The following is a 19,068-nucleotide window of genomic DNA, read 5'->3' on the forward strand; positions in this document are numbered from 1 at the left end:
CAGTTCTATCAAACTACTTCAGAAAAGTTTGTTTCGAGTAAAACCAGACAGACCACCCGACGTTAACCTAAACACCTGATTCAGGAAACACACAATAACCCTGCAAAGTCCTCCTCACCAATATGCCCCAGAGAGCAGCGGAGGCAGGCTCATGAATATTTCTTAGGTTGAGTGAAAGAGATTCTTAAATGGCAAGGGAGCCAAATGGGTATAGGTGACAGACAGGAAAGTAGAGTTGCGGGCGCAATCACATCAGCCATGATCTTATCAAATAACAGAGCAAACTCGGGCTGAATTACGTCCTCCTGCTCCTAATTCATCTGAAGTATGTCAACAACACTGGCATTGACCTGACAAAATGGAAAATTGCCCAGATATGTGCGGTTCACAAGAGGCCATTTACTGCCCCATCAGTCTGCTCTGAATCGTCAGCAAAATGGTGGGTGGTGTCATCGATCAAATGGCACTTATTCATTAATAATGGGCTCACCGATGCTCAATTGGGTTCTGCCTAGGCCGCTCAACTCCTGACCTCATTACAGCCTTGGTCCAAACACAGATAGAGGAGTGGGACTAAGTCTAATTGCCCTTGACATCAAGGCAGCATTTGACCAAGCATGGCATCAAAGAGCACTAGCAAAACTGGAGTCAGTGGGAATTGGGAGGGAAAACTCTCTTTTGTTGAAGTCACCTAGCACAAAGGTTATGGGTGGGGTCCTAGCTCAGTCCTTCGATGTCATTGCAGGAGTTTCAAAGAAGTGTCCTGAGCCCAGCAGTCTTCAGCCTCTTCATCAATGACCTTGCCCCAGGTTTACAGTCTGAAATGGGGAGGTTTGTTTGTGATTGCAAAGGCTCTGTTCCATTCACAACTCCTCAGATACTGACGCAGTCCATGTTCTCAAGAAGCAAGACCTGGTCAACATTCAGACTTGAACTGATAAATGACACCAAACTGACAAATGACAAGTAACGTTCGTGACAGATGATGACTATCTCCAACAAGAGCGAATCTAACCACCGCCCCTTGACATTCAGTGAATTTCTTGCTATTAATGCCCTGGGGTACTGACCAGAAACATAATATTGTTGTATTGGATGTAAGAGCAGGCCAGATGTTGGATCTTCTGCGGCATTCATTTCCTGATTCCCCAAAACCTCTCCACAAAGCGCAAGTCCGGAATGTGACGGAATACTTACAAACAAACAAAGAACAAAGAAATGTACAGCACAGGAACAGGCCCTTCGGCCCTCCAAGCCCGTGCCGACCATTCTGCCCGACTAAACTACAATCTTCTACACTTCCTGGGTCCGTATCCTTCTATTCCCATCCTATTCATATATTTGTCAAGATGCCCCTTAAATGTCCCTATCGTCCCTGCTTCCACTACCTCCTCCGGTAGTGAGTTCCAGGCACCCACTACCCTCTGCGTAAAAAACTTGCCTCGTACATCTACTCTAAACCTTGCCCCTCTCACCTTAAACCTATGCCCCCTAGTAATTGACTTACCTAGATGAGTTCAGCTCCGTGGACACTCCAGAAGCTTGATTCCACCGAGGACCGAACCACTCACTTGATTGTTATCCCAAACGCCATCTTAAACATTCCATCACAAGTGTTAGCATGGCTGCAGTGTGTACTACCTACAAAATGCATTGCAGCAACACAAGGCTCCTTTGACAGCATCTTCCAAATGCATGAGCTGTACTGCCTGGAAGAAAAGGGAAGCAGACAAATGGGAATACCAAAATCTTCAAATTTCCTTCCAAGTTACACACCAGTCTGACATGGAAATGTATCACTATTCTTTGTCGTTGGATTAATATCCCAAAACTCCCTTTCCAGCAGTGCCACGGATTACAGGAGTATAAGAAGTCGACTCTCCACCTCTTCTCGGGCAGTGAGGATAGACAGTAAATGCCGGTCTTGTCAGCAATGTCCACATCTTGTGAACAAACAGGAAAAAATATAATTTCTCCACTCATGAAACATAATTGCATATAAGGAGGCCATTCAGCTAAATCATGACTGACCTGTAACTCTGCTCCATCTACACCCCTCCCTTTTTGGTTCAACAACCTTAATCCGCTAACCCAAGAAAAGTCAATACCCTCCTCACTTTTATATTCTGCACCTCTAGACACTGTTTGCCTTTGTTTTCAGTCTTATCGGTTCACTTATAGGTTAGGTCTTAAGGGTTCACTAGTGTCCTTTAGGGAAGAAAATTTGCCGTCCTTACATGACCTGGCCTATATGTGACTCCGGACCAACAGCAATGTTGTTACCTCTCAACAGCTTTCTGAAAATGGTCTAGCAATTATGGGATAGACACCGCATAAATACTTGAAGTATTGGCGAGATGTCATGTCCTGAAAGTCTTGATATCTTCTTCAGAGAACATTGTTAAAATGGGGTGAAACCAATTCATGTAATATTTCAAAGCAGCTACAGCAATGCAATTTCTTTCAGGTCATCATTATATAATGTAGGCGTAGCATTTTCTGCTTTGTGCGCCTGCATCAAATGATGAAAGAGAAATCCCTATGATGTGCCCTACATATATAATTCACAATTTGATTAGCGCTTCAAGTGCCGTTATTTTATTTGGTGCCCTACAAATTGTGCAATCTATTGAATCACGCAGTGATACTTTCTCAAAGAAATTACAAATTGCCTCTTTATTGTTATCGCATAGGAGATGATAAAATTATTATCTGGAGTCCTTTTCGAACTGCGGTAACATCTGGAACTATTCTACTGACAGTAAGCAAAGGCTGTTTTCCATTGAAATATTCAAAAGGTAGCATGATTTCTTCAAATAGCAGTAAACTAATATTGATTTTTTTTTTTTAAATCTCTAAGGATATTTATTGTAGTGTTTGAACAATAAAGTGATTCATTTGGAATCCTAGTCAATCATTTGTTTCTCTTTGTATTAGATATCTTAATTTATTATATTTAATATATACTAATATATTAGATCTCACTGGCAGCAGCTTATAACTCAGATGCAATGCCAATTTATAATGAAAGTAATATTACTTTATTTAGCTATAGAGGTGCAACTGTGTTTAAACTAAACTGCCCTTTAAGGCCCTAAAATCTTAGGTGGAATCTAACAGCCCAGCTCACCACGTGTTGCGCGATCTAATGAAGATTGGGGGACCCCCGAGGCTTCGGGTGGCCCCCAAGGCTTTGGGGGCCTGTGGGTGGCTGGGCTCTGGGCAGGGTGGTACCCTGGCACCCATGCCACCTGGGTACCCTGACCAGCCCTGGGGTGTCCTGCCCTTATTAGGTGGAGTGTGGGGGTGGCTCGATGATCCCCTTATAGGCGAGTTGGGTGTTTGGGGGGGGGGTCTCCAGATAGGGGCGCCATTTAAAAATGAGGAACGCTGCTCGTCATTGCAGGAAATGGGAATAAGTGCAGCCTCGTTGGGGCATTCCTGCTGAGGCCCCGAAATAAAACAGTGGCCGGTTAGATTGCGGGGCCTTTCTCAGTGCTGCAAGTGCCGGGTAACACCTGGCTAAACGCTCGCAACACGGCACTGTTTAATTTCTGTTAAATCAGGCCCCTAATTACTGTAAATGAGCATATTCCTTTTCAGTTTGAGTTTAATTTCTGCTCTTGCGAGAATTTTGCAGATTGGCCGGTGCCTATAATTGTTGGACTGTAGGTTACTAACTACTTGTGCATTGTCTTTTAATGACCTATTTGTGTAGGGTAGAACAGACTGCTAATCGGCATATTCGTGATATTGACCAAGGACATAACTAAATAGACTTGGATGAGTCTTTTAAAGATGGTGAAATGAAGAGTTAAAAAAAATATTTTAATTCTCCTTTTTCACATTTTCTCCCAAATTTACACCCACCAACAATAAACAATAATGAGCAACAAATATGTCAATCCCCATAACAATAACCACAATCCTATCCTCCCACCAAACCCCAAACATAAACCCGCATGTTTACATAAACAAATGATAAAAAGGAATCAGGAATCGCCCATAGTCACCCTTAATACACACAGCCCCCCTTCATCCATCCCCCCCAACTAATGTTCGATGTTATCCAGTTCTTGAAAGTGCATAATGAATAATGCCCATGAATTGTAGAACCCCTCCGTCCTTCCCCTCAGTTCAAACTTAACCTTCCCAAGAGTCAAGAATTACAACAGGTCCCCCCGCCACGCCAGGGCACAGGGTGGAGAGGCTGCTCTCCATCCCAACGGGATGGAGAGCATCGGGCAATCAATGAGGCGAAGGCTACGATATCTGCCTCCGCACCCATTTCCTATCCTGGCTGGTCCGACACCCCGAATATGGCCTCCCGGGGACCCGGGTCCAGTTTCTTGTGCATCACCTTGGAAATTACCCTAAAAACCTCCTTCCAGTAGTCCTCTAGCTTTGGACAGGACCATAACATATGAATGTGATAAGCCCCCCCCCCCCCCCCCACAACGCTCACACACATCTACTCCTTCAAAGAATCGGCTCACCCTCGCCCTCGTGAGATGTGCTCTGTATACCACCTTCAGCTGTATCAGCCCCAACCTCACGCATAAGGTGGAGGCATTTACTCTCCGGAGCACCTCACATCAGAACCCCTCCTCCATAACCTCTCCCAACTCTTCCTCCCACTTTTTTTGATCCCTTCCAGTGGTGCCTTCTCTTCCAAAATAGCTCTGTAAACCGCTGACACTTGTTGCTCTTATTAGCCTTAGTTTTATTAGCTCTAATTCTGTCACCTTTGCTCACGAGTCGCCAGGTATCTTTCTGATACCGCCACGTGGTTCAAGCTCTAGTTATGATTAATAAGACAGCACACCGCTTAGTAAGATTGAAATCAACGGTCATTTATTATGTACAGCAATAAATACTTACACAATAATCCTACTTTCTATATCACTACCTACCACTACTGGCCAATACGTAACTTTTGGGAATGGCCCACCAGGTCAGGGAAACGAATGGCTTATCGAATTGGGTCTGGCCTGCGGGATTCAAAAGGCTGATACAGGTCGATGGCTAGGAGTCTCTATCGGGTAGCGATCGCTGGAGTCAAACTTACCGTTGCTGGTCGATGGTTCTTGCGAAGGTTGCGAGCAGGAGAAGAAGGGAGAGAAGGGTCGATCTGAACTTGGCCCCTATCTTTATAGGTCCCGGGGGCCTCCCGCCTCTTGGGGCCGACCTTGACCCTGGTCCCAAGTGATTGGACTTGTTCCCAATCACTGGGTTTGATATGCTCTAATAATGGGGCGATTCCGTGATCGGGGGTGGTCGTTCACCTTTCTTTGTCTCGGCCACTGCTGGCGCCGAGAGGTCTGGATCGGCATTCAATTGCTAATATGTTGCAATTGTTCCCGGGGATAGCCGATTAAACTGCAGATGTCTGTGTTGATGTGCTGCTAATGGTCGCAGGTATCGATCTGGGCCGACTTCCCCAGAGCCGAATACGCTATTCTGTCTGCAGCTGTCCGTTTGTGCCCTGTTGGCTGCTTTTCCCATCAGCCTTTTCGGTTAGCCATTTTACATCGGGTTTTGGCCAAATTAATCGGTAATCAGCCATTTTAGGTGGCTACAGGCTACCCCCTTCTCCAGTCCTCCTGTCGTCAGCACCTCCTCCAGCAATGTGGAGGCCGGTTCCACCTGGTAGCTCTATATCTCCTTTCTAGCAAAATCTCAAACCTGCATGTATCTAAACACTCCCCCCACCCCCGCCCCAGCCCATACTCGCTTCCAGCTCCTTCAGTCCTGCAAACCGACCCCTAAGAAACAAATCTTTTAGCGTCTTAATCCCCTTCTCCTCCCATTTCCGAAAATTTCCATCCCACATCCCTGGCTCAAATCTGTGGTTCCCCCGAATCGGCATTTTCCTTGACCCTGCCCCCAACCCGAAGTGTTGGCAAAACTGCCTCCAAATTCTGAATGAAGCTATTATTACCAGACTCCCTGAACATTTGGTGAAAGGAAGAGTTAACATGCATTTTATATTACTTCTCACATTCTAATGCTATCCTAAAGGACCTGGGCCAATAAAGATCTTTTTGAAGTATAGTCACATTTGTAATTCTCTCTCTCGTTTCCCCCCTCCCACGATTGGGTGACCCTGCTAATTTATTCTGGGATCATTAGGGCAGCCCCTGACTTTTGGAAAGGTCCTCACTATTTTATACTTCTGCCATGTCCACACATTATCTGACTTGCTCCACTGTGAAAACATTATCCTACACCTGGGTAGACCCTGCCCATTTGGGAAAAAAGTAGTTTGTGAATTAAGATGTTGTGCAGGCGGGCAAAGGGGGTTGGTTAGCTCAGTTGGCTGGACGGCTGGTCCATGATGCAGAGCAGCACCAGCAGCATTGGTTCAATTCCTGCACCAGCTGAGGTTGTTCATGGAAGCCCCATCTTCTCAAACTTGCCCTTCGCCTTATGTGTAGTGATCCTCCGATTAAATGTCCACCAGTTGGCTCTCTTTCAAAGGGGAGTGCAGCCTATAGTCCTCTAGGATTGTGGTGACATTTCCATTTTTATGTAGCGGGGTATCTAGAAATGACCAGAAGATTATTCCTGACTCTATAAGTATTGGTGAGAACTGCTTCTTCAATATTTTTTCCATTGGGTTGATAACTGGCAATAGCTAAAGGTACAGAGGTTGTATTGTGAAAGAATGACGGCCATTGGACTGAAGTTAGATCATCTTTACGAGAACGTAACAAATAGGAACAGGGTAGGCCAATATAGTATCTTGAGCTTCCTCTTGCCATTCAGTAAAATCATAGCTGAACTTCCACCAACTCCAATTTCCAATGCTGTTTCCATAGCCTTTGATCACTTCAGTGCCCAAAGTCTCTGTTTTGAATATGCTCATTGACTGAGATCCACAGCTCACTGAGTAGGGAATTCCAAAGATTCACAATCCCCTGGGTGGAACATATTCTGCTCACCCCACTCCTAAGTGGCAGATCCTTTATCTTGAAAGTATGACCCCCTAGACTCTCTAGTTGGGTGAAACGATCCTTCAGCATCAACCCTGTCAAGCTTTCTAAGAAATTTTTATAAGGTCACTTCAAGAAAACATTCTTCTAACCCCCAGGGAACATAAGCCCATTTTATTCAATCATCCCTCCATAGGACATCCCTCGTATCCCATGAATCAATCTAGTGAATCTTTGTTACGCCCTCTCCAAAGCAAATAAAGCTTTCCTTAGATAAGAAAACCAACACTGTAGACAGTGCTCCAGTGTGGCCTCACCAAAGCCTTGTATAATTGCAACAAACCTTCCTCACTAGTACTGCAACACCTGTGCTACACAGGCTAACTATTAGTTATTTTCTATTCTTCCTACTAAACTGATTAATTCCACACTTCCCCACATTATACTCTATCTGCCACCTTCTTGCTCAACCACTTAACTCGTCTGTATTTCCCTTTGTGTCTCCCCTCATTTTTCACCTAGCAGCATGTATTATCAGCAAACTTGGATATATTATATTCAGTCCCCTCATCTAAGTCATTGACCAAGATTATAAATAACTGATTCTTATGGTGCTCCACTACCATGCCACTCTGAAAAAGATCTGTTCATATAAGAAAGAAAAAAATCTGGAGGAACTCAGCAGGTCAGACAGCATCTGTGGAAAGAAATTGAATTAACATTTCAGGTTGAAGATCTTTCATCAGAACTGAAGAAAGATAGAAACATCACTATCTCCTGTCATCGCATAGGAACAGGAACTCAGTGCTATTGATATATCAAATGTGTGCCTGGAACAGGTAGTCAGCACCTACTCCACCCATAGGCACATGCATGGTGATACTGATACCATTGTTGTGCGACCGCTAAATGCTCACTGCCTCCTTGCACACCCCACATGCTATTTCTCTCACTGCCTAAATCACCATTGTTTGCCGCTTTGCTTGCCACCCCACTTGTCACTTCTTGCCACTCTGCTAAATGCCCCACTCCACAGCCCTAGGCGCCTTCACTCTCTCTCTCTCTCTTCTCCCCCCCCCCCCCCCCCCCCCTCGCTCCTTTGCTGCCTGTAGATAACGAGGGAGCAGGACACCAAATGTCAGGGAGGCAGTGAGTGGGGTGACCAATGAGGTGGATTGCACTTGCATTCCCGGGATTTTTAACTGGTGTTTTTTAATTTTCTGTGCAGCTGAAGTCCGAGTTATACATGTTGGAAAAAAAAAACTTTTTATTGACACTGCACTCAATATCTTTACATTGTGCAGTATTATGATGGTCCAATTTTTTGATGCAGGCAGCTACCTGTGACGTCTGTCACATCACCGGCACTGTCACTGTACGCCCGGTGAGCACAGTCCTAACAGTTGCAGTGGCACCAAATGCAGCCTAGAAATATACAAATTTTTAAGCCTGTGGAAGGGACAGGGAGAAGAAAGAAGGTCTGTGATAGGGTGGAGACCAGGGGAGATTAAATAACAAAAGATTTCATGATACAACAGCCAAATTGGGTGGTAATGGATATAGTAAAGAAGCAACGGTTGTGTCCAAATGAGTGGATTGTTACATAAAACCATCTGAATGCAACATGAAGGGATAAAGATGGAACACTGTAGCAGGTTATGGACAGAAAGTTCAGCATGAGAGTAAGGGGGAGAATTAAAATGACAAACTCGGGGTCATGCTTACTGGCTCTGCAAAGTGGTCACCCGGTCTGAAATTTGAACGTTTCTTTGTGTTCTCTCTCCTTTTCTTGAATTAGGTTTTGTACTCTCCAATCCATAGGGACCATTCCAGAATCTAGGCAACCCTCAAATGATCAAAACCAATGCATCCACTATCTTTAGCTGCCTCTGTGAGATGTTTGAGGGAAGGCAATTGACTGTGGACTACACAATAAATGCAATGAGATGGAGAAGCATGGAGTAGCTGAGGAAGCATTTGAGTGCATGTCCAAAGATCCCTGAAGGTTGAAAAATAGGTAGATAAGATGGTTAAGAAGGAATAAAAGATATTTCCCTTTATTAGCTGAGGCACAATATGAGAGCAGGAAGCTATGCTGGAACTATATGCATACTAATTAGGCATCTATTACAGAAGAATGTTATCACAGTTGACAGGATACAGATCAGTCGAGAGTCCTGCTTGACAAAGTTGCTTGAGTTCTTTGAGGACATAACCAGTAGGATGGATAATGGGGAACCTGTGGATGTTGTATATCTAGACTTCCAGAAGGCGCTTGACAAGGTGCCGCATAAAAGATTGATCCAGAAGGTGAGATCGCAGGAATACTAGATTGGATTGAGGATTGGCTTGCTGACAGAAAGCAGAGGGTCAGATTAAATGGGTTCGTCTCTGGCTGGTGAACTGTAATTAGTGGGGTGCCACAGGGTTCAGTCCTTGGACCTCTACTGTTTGCAATCTATATGAATGATCTACAAGCAGGGACATAGTGGGCGGGATTCTCCGAAATGGAGGCAGAGTGTTCGCGCCGTCGTGAACGCCGTCGAGGTTCACGACGGCGCGAAACGGTCCCTATCCCGACCAATTCATGGCCCGATAATGGGCTAGGAGCGCCGCCGCATCATTTACACGTGCCAGGCCTTGGCACCGCGTAAAGTTGGCGCCGCATACATGACGCGGCCGGCGCCGCATAACTGGCGTCACCCGCGCATGCGTGGTTGCCGTCCTCTCCGAGTCCGCCCCGCAAGAAGATGTCAGACGGATCTTGCGGAGCTGCGGAAGAAAGGAGGTCCTCCTTCAGAGAGGCCGGCCCGATGATCGGTGGGCACCGATCGCAGGCCACCCCCCCAGCGTTCCCGCCAGCAGCGACCAGGCGTGGACGGCGTCGGGGGGGAACCTGCCGTTTTGGGCTGGCCACTCGGCCCATCCGGGCCTGAGAATAACAGGGGTGCCGGAGAATCGCCATTTTGGGTGTCTCGGGCGATTCTCCGGCCTGCGCTGCGCGGAACTCGACGGGGCCGTTCTCGCCGCTTGGGAGAATCGTGGGAGGGCATCGGACCGGCGCCGTGGGAAAATTTGGCAACCCAGGTGATTCTCCCAACCGGCACGGGAGCGGAGAATCGCTCCCAGTGTCTCTTAGCAAAATGTGCAGATGATATTAAAATAGGTGGGAAAGCAGTCAGTGAAGAGGAGATACAGATTTTACGGATGGATATAGATAAGCTGGGAGATTGGGCCAAAATTTGGCAGATCGAGTTTAATGTGGATAAGTGTGAGGTTATCCATTTTGTTCTAAAAAATAGTCAGGCAAATTATTACCTAAAATGGGAAGCAGATTCAAAGTGCGTCTGGGTAGAAGGATCTGGGTTTCTTTGTTCATGAATCGCAGAAAGTCTGTATGCAGGTACAAAATGTAATAAGAAAGACAAGTGGAATGTTAGTTTATTGCAAAAGGACTGGAGTATAAAAATAGAGAAGTATTGTTGCAGTTGTATAGGGTGTTGGTGAGACCACATCTGGAGTATTGTGTCCAGTTTTGGTCTTCTTATTTGAGGAAGGATGTGGTGACATTGGAAGTAGTTCAGAGGAGGTTCACAGGGATGAAGGGGTTGACATATGAGGAGATATTAAACAGTTTGGGCTTATACTCGCTGGAGTTTAGAAGGATGAGAGTGGACCTGATTCAGGTATATAAAATACTAAAAGGGATTGTAAAGTAAATGTAGACCAAAATGTTCCCCTTATGGAGCAATCTAGAGCCAGAGGTCACAGATATAGGTTGAGAGGCGCTAGATTTACAACTGAGTTGAGGAGGAACTATTTCTTGCAGAGGGTGGTGAATTTGTGGAACTTGCTGCCCCATAGTGCAGTGGAGTCCGAATCATTAAATGGTTTCAAGAGGGAAATAGATATATTTCGGATTTTAAAAATGGGTTTAAGGGATATCAGGGAAAAGGTAGTGAGGTGGCTTTGAGACCAGGAAGAGATCAGCCATGATCTGATTGAACAGCGGAGCAGGCTCGAAACGCTGAATTGCCTATGAGAGGACTCAGATCACATTTATAAGGATGTTGCCTTGATTGGAAAATTTTGGATACAAGAAAAGATTAAGAATTGCCTTCTTTGGAACAGAGGAGGCCGAAGGGAGATTTAACTGAGGCCAATAAATGTATGAAGGGCCTAGACAGTGGATAGGAAGGCCATATACCCTTAGAGGGATCAGCAACCAATGGATGCCGATTTAAATTAATTTGTAGAAGGACTAGAGTGGAGTTCAGAATAACATTTTTCAACAGTGTGGGGAGTGAGTGGAACTGTCTACCTGAAGAGTGGTAAAGGCAGAAATCCTCTTTATATTTAAAAAGCATTTGGTTATACATTTGAAGTGCCTTAATTTGTGGGCTGTAGACCAAGAGCTGGAAGTTGGGATTAGGCTGGATAACTCTTTTTCGGCTGGCACTCTTTACATTGGTTTTAATGGAAAATCTGTTTTGCATAAAGTTAATATTCTAGGAGTGCAAACACAACATTACATCAGGAGTTAAATTGCCCTTAATTTCTGGTACCATCTATTCCTTAACTGGAGAGGGAGCTGGTGATACTAAAGCACTCTTACTGACTTTATCAAAACACATGTTATAGTGTATTGATTTTGATCAGCTTTCTTGTTAATACTGCCAAAATATTTCCATGTTTGGGTGTGCATGTAGGAATGCAGTTTGATAGTGTTTTATCTTCTCTTGCCTTATTGACTGATACACACTATCACCCTGTACTGTTGGCAGTATGCTTTGAAAGCATTATTGGCTGCCATAGTCCAAAGTCCAACCCTGTCCCCCGGCAAAAAGAAAACACCCATCACTCCTCATGTCTGCCTTAGGTTTGTGGGTTTTTTTTTTAGAAACTGGAATCCAATTCAGCTACTTCTGTAACAGGTAGTTTTATTCTTTTGAACTGACTGGCAGGATTTTTATTTACTGCAGAGTGTGCCATGTGTTTACCATGTGAAAATGAAGGTTATCTAAAATCTGTCCACTTCCCTATCACTGAGAACAGATACAGGTTAACTCCTAATTACACATTTCAGGCACGTGTGCTGTTTACATAATTTTGCATAAGATTTCTTAGCGAGTCATGCGGAATGTCTCCAAACGAAAACTCGCTAGGCTGGGTTGCCATTGATCCCTTAGTTGGCAGTTATGCAGACTTCAACAGACAAGGCAAGTTGAGGCTAAATCTAGTCGAGCTAAGTAAGCTAATTGCTTTAGAGTGCAAGTCTGTTTTCCGCTGTACTCTTGTGTTGGTAATGCACAATCTAAACAGAGGCAATTAGAATTTGGAATAAAAGAGTGAGGCTGAAACGGTGAGTAAATTCTCAACCCTGGTAAAATGCTATAGGTGCTGGCACTATCTGTCAGGAAATATATTTTGGGATATGTAACCCAAGATTTCCTGTTAGACACCGGATTAACTGCTCATTGAAAAAGGTAGTGAGAAATGTGGGACGAGACCACTGAAATAGGCCTTGGTGGCCGTGGGCTAGTTAGGAAAGTTGAGCAGGTTCTTGTTAATAAATTAATGCGCCATATATAAGGCAAGGCTCCCTTTCCTCAGCGTATGAAAGCACTTATTGAGGAGGTCCAGATCTGAAGATTAGATGTCTGCATAAGGCTCAGAAGGGCTTTTGGGAATCTCAAAGAGGAAAGAGAAGAAGAGAAATTTGAAAGGAAAGAAGTTTTAGTCTCATAAACTATGTTTTTGACCGTTTTATTGCCTTTTTCAGGTACAAATGATTGTTTCTCCTATATTTGGATCTTAACTGTTTCAAAATACCATGATCATGCCTGTTTATATAAACATCTCTGCAATTTATTGGTTTCTAGTGTGAGATGCGATATAAAGCTCCATATATATGAGAGTATTATTTGCTATTGTACATACATTGCAGATAATAACATAATTCCTTTAACAGTTGCCGGGATCTCAACTTACGGTTCAATAGATTAGGTTATAAAATACAATAATGTATAACAATGACTGTGTGGTAATGCCAAATAACTATTACTTCATTGACTTACATTTATTTTTGGAGACTGTGGTTTTGTTACCTTGACTCTACTAGGGCCTTCTATGGGAGTATGTCCCTTCGCGAGTAGTCCCAGATCTCAGAATGTGCTGGTCTGCAAAACTCGGCCGAGGACAATCTTTGCAGCGGAAGATCAACAAGTTTCGGGCAGCCCAAAGAGTTGATGATCCTCCAGCAGCAGTTGATGTTTGCCTTAGTGTGTGTCCCTGGGAGCAGCTTGTAGTGCAGAGTCCTGCATCACAGAGCGATCACAAGAGGTCTGTCTGTGTACCTTTTGGAAGAAGAAACACACGCACGTTTCATCCTGATCCATGGAACAAACTTTTACGTCAATTCACTCCACTTTTCATTCGTGTCACCCATGACTCAGCCCTTTCCGGGTTCAAGTCCCTTTGCAGAAGCTTGGGTGACCATATTCCGATCGGGTTTGATGTTGATTTTGAGATGTGAGAAACACAAGGATTCTCCCATTTGGGTATTCTGACTTTGATGGGAAGAGACAGAGGCTGTCCACGGAAAAATGGATCAATCCGCCCTTGAGGAAAACTCATCAGTGAGAGGTGTTCACAGTTGAACACAATATAGAACACCTTCATACCTCTGTTCCCCCAAGGGACGGGACCTCTACTTGAGGAAAACAAATATCAGAGGCTGGGAATCCTGTAGCGAGTAACTCAACTCCTGACTCCCCCCCCAAAGCATCTCCACCATCTACAAGGCACAAGTCAGGAGTGTGATGGGATACTCTCCACTTGCCTGGATGAGTGTGACTGCGACAACACTCGAGAAGCTCAACACCATCCAGGACAAAGCAGCCCCGTTTTGGTTGGTACCCCAGCCACAAACATTCACTCCCTCCATCACCTGTGTACAGTGGTGGCACTCCAGTGCTGTACTGAGGGAATAGTTTCAAATGAGATATTAAACCAAGGCCTCATATGCCTCCTCTGGTGAATGTTAAAGGTGCCATGGCACTATTTCAAAGTAGAATAAGGGAGCTATCCCTGGGTCCTTGGCCAATATTTATCAACATCATACAAAACAGGATTATCTGGTCGTTACACCATTGCTTTTTGTGAGGGTTCCCTGAGTGCATATTGGCTGCCGCTTTTCCTATATTAGAACAGTGACTACACTTCAAGTACTATATTGGCTGTAAAGCACTTTTGAGATGTCTGGTCGTGAAAACTGCTGTATAATGAGTGACAGGGAACCCCGTCACACACACATTTCACCAATACACACACACTCGCAAACATAAAGTATAAACTTAAGTATAAAGTATAACCTTAGTTCCACAAAGGTTCTAAAATACATTGTTGGGCACAGACTTTGTAAAATGTGACCTGAGCCATTGTGTCCCCCGTTTGCTTACCTTTTTTTTTTTCTTTCAATTATTTCAGTTAAAGTACAAAAGAGGAACGGAGTGTTGTTGGTGAGCTATGGCTGCCACATTCCTCCGCCAGGACCCAAAGTGGGAAATAGAGGGCTATTAACATGCCTGTGTGGAAGTGAAACCTGAAACTGACACTTGTGAAATGGGTTTGAATTTACGAAAGGGTGATGGGGGATATTGTTTAGCTACTTCTTTGAATATATAGTAATTCAATGTGTTTATGTTATTTGTGGTTTTGTGTATTGTGTTCTAACAATCTAGATTGACCCATGTGTTTTGTAATGTCTTGGGTTACAATTTATATTTTCAAATGTTTAAATAGTCTAGTCCAATGAGTGGGTCTTAATCTTATTAATACCCGTTCTGCCCCCTCAAACGATTCACTATATGTAAGGACTTTTGGGAGCAATAAAAGATCCATTGGTGGCACAAGGTTCACCAGCTCTGTATTGGAGGGGGTACTTTTAACACACTGCTTGCAGTTCATGCTACCCACGTTCAGGTAGTAGTGTGACAAAATGTATTTTTTTTGTCTAATACAAACCTTGTTTGCCCAATGGAGTCACTATAATGTTGTTGGTGATTGCATCAGTCCAAGAGCTAAAGGGCGGCTTGTTCCTCGTCTTTTATTTTCAGATGTGCAGAATTTAGAGGAGATACCAGTGCTGAATACTTTGCCCCTTCGGAAGGGAAATTCCTTGGAAGACAGTGTGGTTCAAAAGATAGAAGCAGCCCAACGCCAACTGGTGAAGGAGTTAGCCCTGCAGGAGTGGCTCTTCAGCCAGGGTCTGGCGCATTACTTCCACTCGTAAGTTTTAAAGAATATAATCCTTGAATTTCCATTCTCTCTTGGATGTATGCTGCCTACTTTAGCTGGGAAGGGTCAGACTGTCCACAGTTAAGTGCTTGTCCATAAATGGCATCAAATGACAGCCAACCGTAGACACACAAAGCTTGGCAATAATGGTCATGTTATTTCTCTCCATCTCCCAGAGTCGCAAAGTGCCTTGGTTGTGAGGTACTTCATCTAGCAGTCTGGCTGAAAACCCAGTAAACTCCTCACGATCATGGTAGGCAGATGTTGTGAGTATCAGGCATGCTTTGGATTCAAACCCACCCTATATCCAGCATCCACCAGTACAGCCATTAATTTTTGTTTTTGTTTAACTTTATATAGATTCAAAGTCACTGTAATTGCAGTTGTACACAAATCCATGGTTTTCAAATGGAGTGTTTGTGCTTTCTCTTTTTTTTAAATTAACATGGGCCACAGGAAAAAGCTACCAGTTTTTAGTACAAATTAGTATCAGCTTGGCAGCTTCAGTCTGCGACTCCAAAGGAAGGTTGATGTGGAAGATGGAGGTCATATTTTTGCACCAGGGAGTAACTCTGATGTTCGAATTTGGATACATTAGATACTGTATAGAAGGAATGCATAAAACCTGTGCTATACCTGACATGACAGCCTTTTCAGTACTCTGCAGCTAACCTATACTAAACATCCTTGTCTCTAAGGTAAGATAAGCTATTGGGTCTAAACCGAGCTTCGCCTGATTCTGTGCTGTGCTGTGCCAGACCGAGAAGTTGAATTTCAATGAATTGTTTTTAATTTCTAAAACTCAAATTCGGCCAGGAACACATTGCAATACTAATGTGCAACCAATTCAAAAGTTTTGATAGGATAGTCATCATCTTCTGCCTGTACACTTGTGGACTCTGGTTAGAATAAAATAGTCTGTGGGTAGCAGTAATTAAAATGATGCAACTTTGATTATCAGTTTCCGTTGTCAATTGGCTGGGTCCTCAACTCACCGTTGTACAACTGAGGTTTGATTGTAATGTCCCACAGAATACTAGAATTTATGTTTGCCCTATGGTTCTCTATGGAATAGGTTCTCTGTGGATTAGGAATCAAGGGGGCGATTCTCCAATATTGAGCCCAAGTGTTCGCCCTGGCGTGACGCCGTCGTGTTTGGTTCACGCCGCTCCATCCTCCTTACGTGGCGCCAAATGGGCGCCGCGTCAACATGCGCAGTTGGGCCGCGCCAACCTGCGCATGCGCGGGGGACTTCTTACGCGCGCCGGCCCCAACCCAACATGGGGTCAGTATTCAGGGGCTGGCCGCTCCAGAAAGTAGGCCCGAGGGGGGAAGAGGCCGTCCGGCCAATTGGTGGGCCCCGATCGCTGGCCAGACCTCATCGGAGGCACCCCCCCCCCCCCCGGTGAAGGAGCTCCCCTACAGGCCGCCCCCCCCCCCCACCCCCCCCCCCCCCCCCGACCATTCCCGCCGACAGCGACCAGGGGTGAATGGCGCCGGCGGGACTCTGTCGTATCGGCGCAGCCGCTAGGCCAATCCGGGCTGGAGAATCGGCGGCCCGGTCAATTCCAGCGGCTGGCGCCGCGCCAAGCGCGCCGGTGCAAATAGCGCTGATTCTACGCACCTCGGAGAATCGCGTGCCGGTGTCAGGGCGTTGTGGTGCAGTTGCGGCGATTCTCCGGCCCGGTGCAGGGCTCGGAGAATCGCCCCCCAGATGTTCATTCTGGGACTTGTTTGGGGATTTTAGAGGAGAATAATCTCCAGATTTGGAGACCAGCAGTATAAGAGTGAGATTTCACTTGTTCACACATCATCCCAGTGGACTACTGCAGACTGGCACTGAGAGAAACTAAGAACAATTTTACATTCAAAGTCAATTGGGGTTAGATATATTAAAATGGCTAGCTGGTAAACAACAATAAATAGATAAAGAGAATATTGTGTCCAAATGTCTAGATGACGCTGAAATGAAAAATGATGTGCTCAAATTGAAGTGATGTTGACATGTTTGATAATTGGCCGGAGAAATAAGATTAGCGAAACGTGAGGAATAGGACAGAAGAAGGCCATGCTGCCCTTCAGCCTGCTCTGCTATTCTGTTAGATCATGGCGATCTGCCCCCTCGGCTCTCCTCCATCGTCTTGTACCTTGATTATTTAGCGTCTAAAAGGATTGATGTGACAGAGGCAGTTTAATAAAGGGAATATGAGGCTTATGAGTTTCAACAAAGGTAGATTTTGACGATGTGCTCAATGCAATCAGGGCGGAGAGAGATCTTGGGGTTTATACTGGATGGTTGCTAAAAGCATCGGTACTGGTACAATGTTCTCAGACTGATTTCAGAGAATTATGGCATGCATAGCAAAGAGCAAAACTTATGTAACCAAAGAGGTCATTTAAAACACGGTGGGGTAGATATAATGTTACATACCATTGACAGGGGCAGGACCAGAAGATCCCACCGCCTGCCAACAACTGGTCGCCTCCCACCACCGAGAAACACCAGAATCTCGCCCTACGTAATGAGTCTTAATTTCAATTCTGGCCTGATACGTGAACAAGGTTGTGGATGAAGTTTGAGAAGAATAAAAGAGGAAAGCCCAGGAGCCTTTCATGATAGTGGTATTAATTTCGGTCGCCAAACAGATTTTAAAGAGAGATAAAGGTACTACATGATGAGAGGTAGATTGGCTGTTGAACACTATTTCTGTAGTATCCTCCTCAAGAGTTATAAGAAGGGTTTCTTAGTTGCATTTGGATTTGATAGAGATCAACTATTTGTTCTGTGAGAAATGCATTTGGCTTAAAAGGGGGATTTGGAGACTTGTGTGATGTTGCTGGGAAAGGTCAAGGGAGGAAAGAAGGCCCATACGTTAGGTCCTGTTTCAGATTAGGGGTATTTTTGACAACGAAAAAGCAAAAAACTGCAAATGTTAGAAATCGGAACAAAAGCAGAAATGATTACAATCCGATCTGTGAAGAGTACAAAAACGTCAACAATGAGCTACGATCATCTTTGGAACAGAAATATGAAAAACGAACAAGCATTTTAATAGCATCAGTAAACAAGCAGAGGAAAAGGGAGACATCAAATATATTAAACAATGGCAGGACCGGACAGAGTCAGCACGGATTTATGAAAGGGAAATCATGGTGGACAAATCTACTAGAATTCTTTAAAGATATAACAAGCAGAGTTGATGAAGGGCACCCGCTGGATATGATCCCACGTATGAGATTAGCCTGTAAAATTAAAGCGCATGGAATTTGGGACAGTATATTGTGATGAGTAGAAAACTGCTCGGCAGACAGGAAACAAACAGTAAGAATAAATGGGTATTTTTCCAAATGGCAGGCAGTGACTAGTGAGGTACAGCAGAGATTGGTGCTGGGACAAAAAGTAATGTCTCCACATTTGCAGATGATACAAAGCTGGGTGGGATGGTGAGCTGTGAGGAGGATCCTTCAATGTGATTTGGACAAGTTTTTAAAAAAAAATTAAAACAAATTTTGTGCCCAATTCTTTTTTTTCCAATTAAGGGGCAATTTTAGGGTGGCCAATCCACCTACCTTGCACATCTTTAGGTTGTGGGGGTGAGACCCATGCAGACATGGGGAGAATGTGCAAACACTGGAGAATGTACAGTGGCCTCGGGCCAATATCGAACCCGGGTCCTCAGCGCCATGAGGCAGTACTAGCCACTGTGCCACCGTACCTCTCTTGATCTGGAAAAGTTGAGTGAGCGGGCAAATGAGTGGCAGGTGCTGTATAATTTAAATAAATGTGCGGTTATTCACTGGCAGTGGAAACGGGAAGGTAGATTATTATCTGAGG

The 19,068-nt window shown here is 44.6% G+C and overlaps 1 protein-coding gene and 1 long non-coding RNA gene across 7 annotated transcripts in view; one reads left to right on the forward strand and one right to left on the reverse strand.

Moving 5' to 3' along the window:
• arel1 (apoptosis resistant E3 ubiquitin protein ligase 1) overlaps window positions 1-19,068 on the forward strand; it is a 110,877-nt gene that overhangs the window by 10,620 nt on the left and 81,189 nt on the right. For 4 of the 6 annotated variants that reach the window (XR_011938544.1, XM_072493243.1, XM_072493236.1 and 1 more), the window contains one exon: window positions 15,053-15,224. Coding sequence is in view for 4 of the 6 variants with exons in the window: in XM_072493243.1 (XP_072349344.1) it covers window positions 15,053-15,224 (172 nt within the window). In the remaining 2 variants the exon portion in view is untranslated. Of the gene's footprint in view, window positions 1-2,750; window positions 2,799-15,052; window positions 15,225-15,409; window positions 15,500-19,068 lie in introns of those variants that run through there. The other 2 variants (XM_072493261.1, XM_072493254.1) reach the window with 2 other exon arrangements.
• On the reverse strand, window positions 1,446-14,481 carry LOC140404685 (uncharacterized). Its single transcript, XR_011938550.1, has 3 exons — window positions 14,396-14,481; window positions 13,013-13,291; window positions 1,446-1,709 (listed from the first exon to the last, which is right to left on the reverse strand). It is a non-coding gene; the product is annotated as an uncharacterized lncRNA (long non-coding RNA).

This window comes from Scyliorhinus torazame, chromosome 2 (assembly GCF_047496885.1).
Source record: "Scyliorhinus torazame isolate Kashiwa2021f chromosome 2, sScyTor2.1, whole genome shotgun sequence".
Taxonomy (NCBI): Eukaryota; Metazoa; Chordata; class Chondrichthyes; order Carcharhiniformes; family Scyliorhinidae; genus Scyliorhinus; species Scyliorhinus torazame.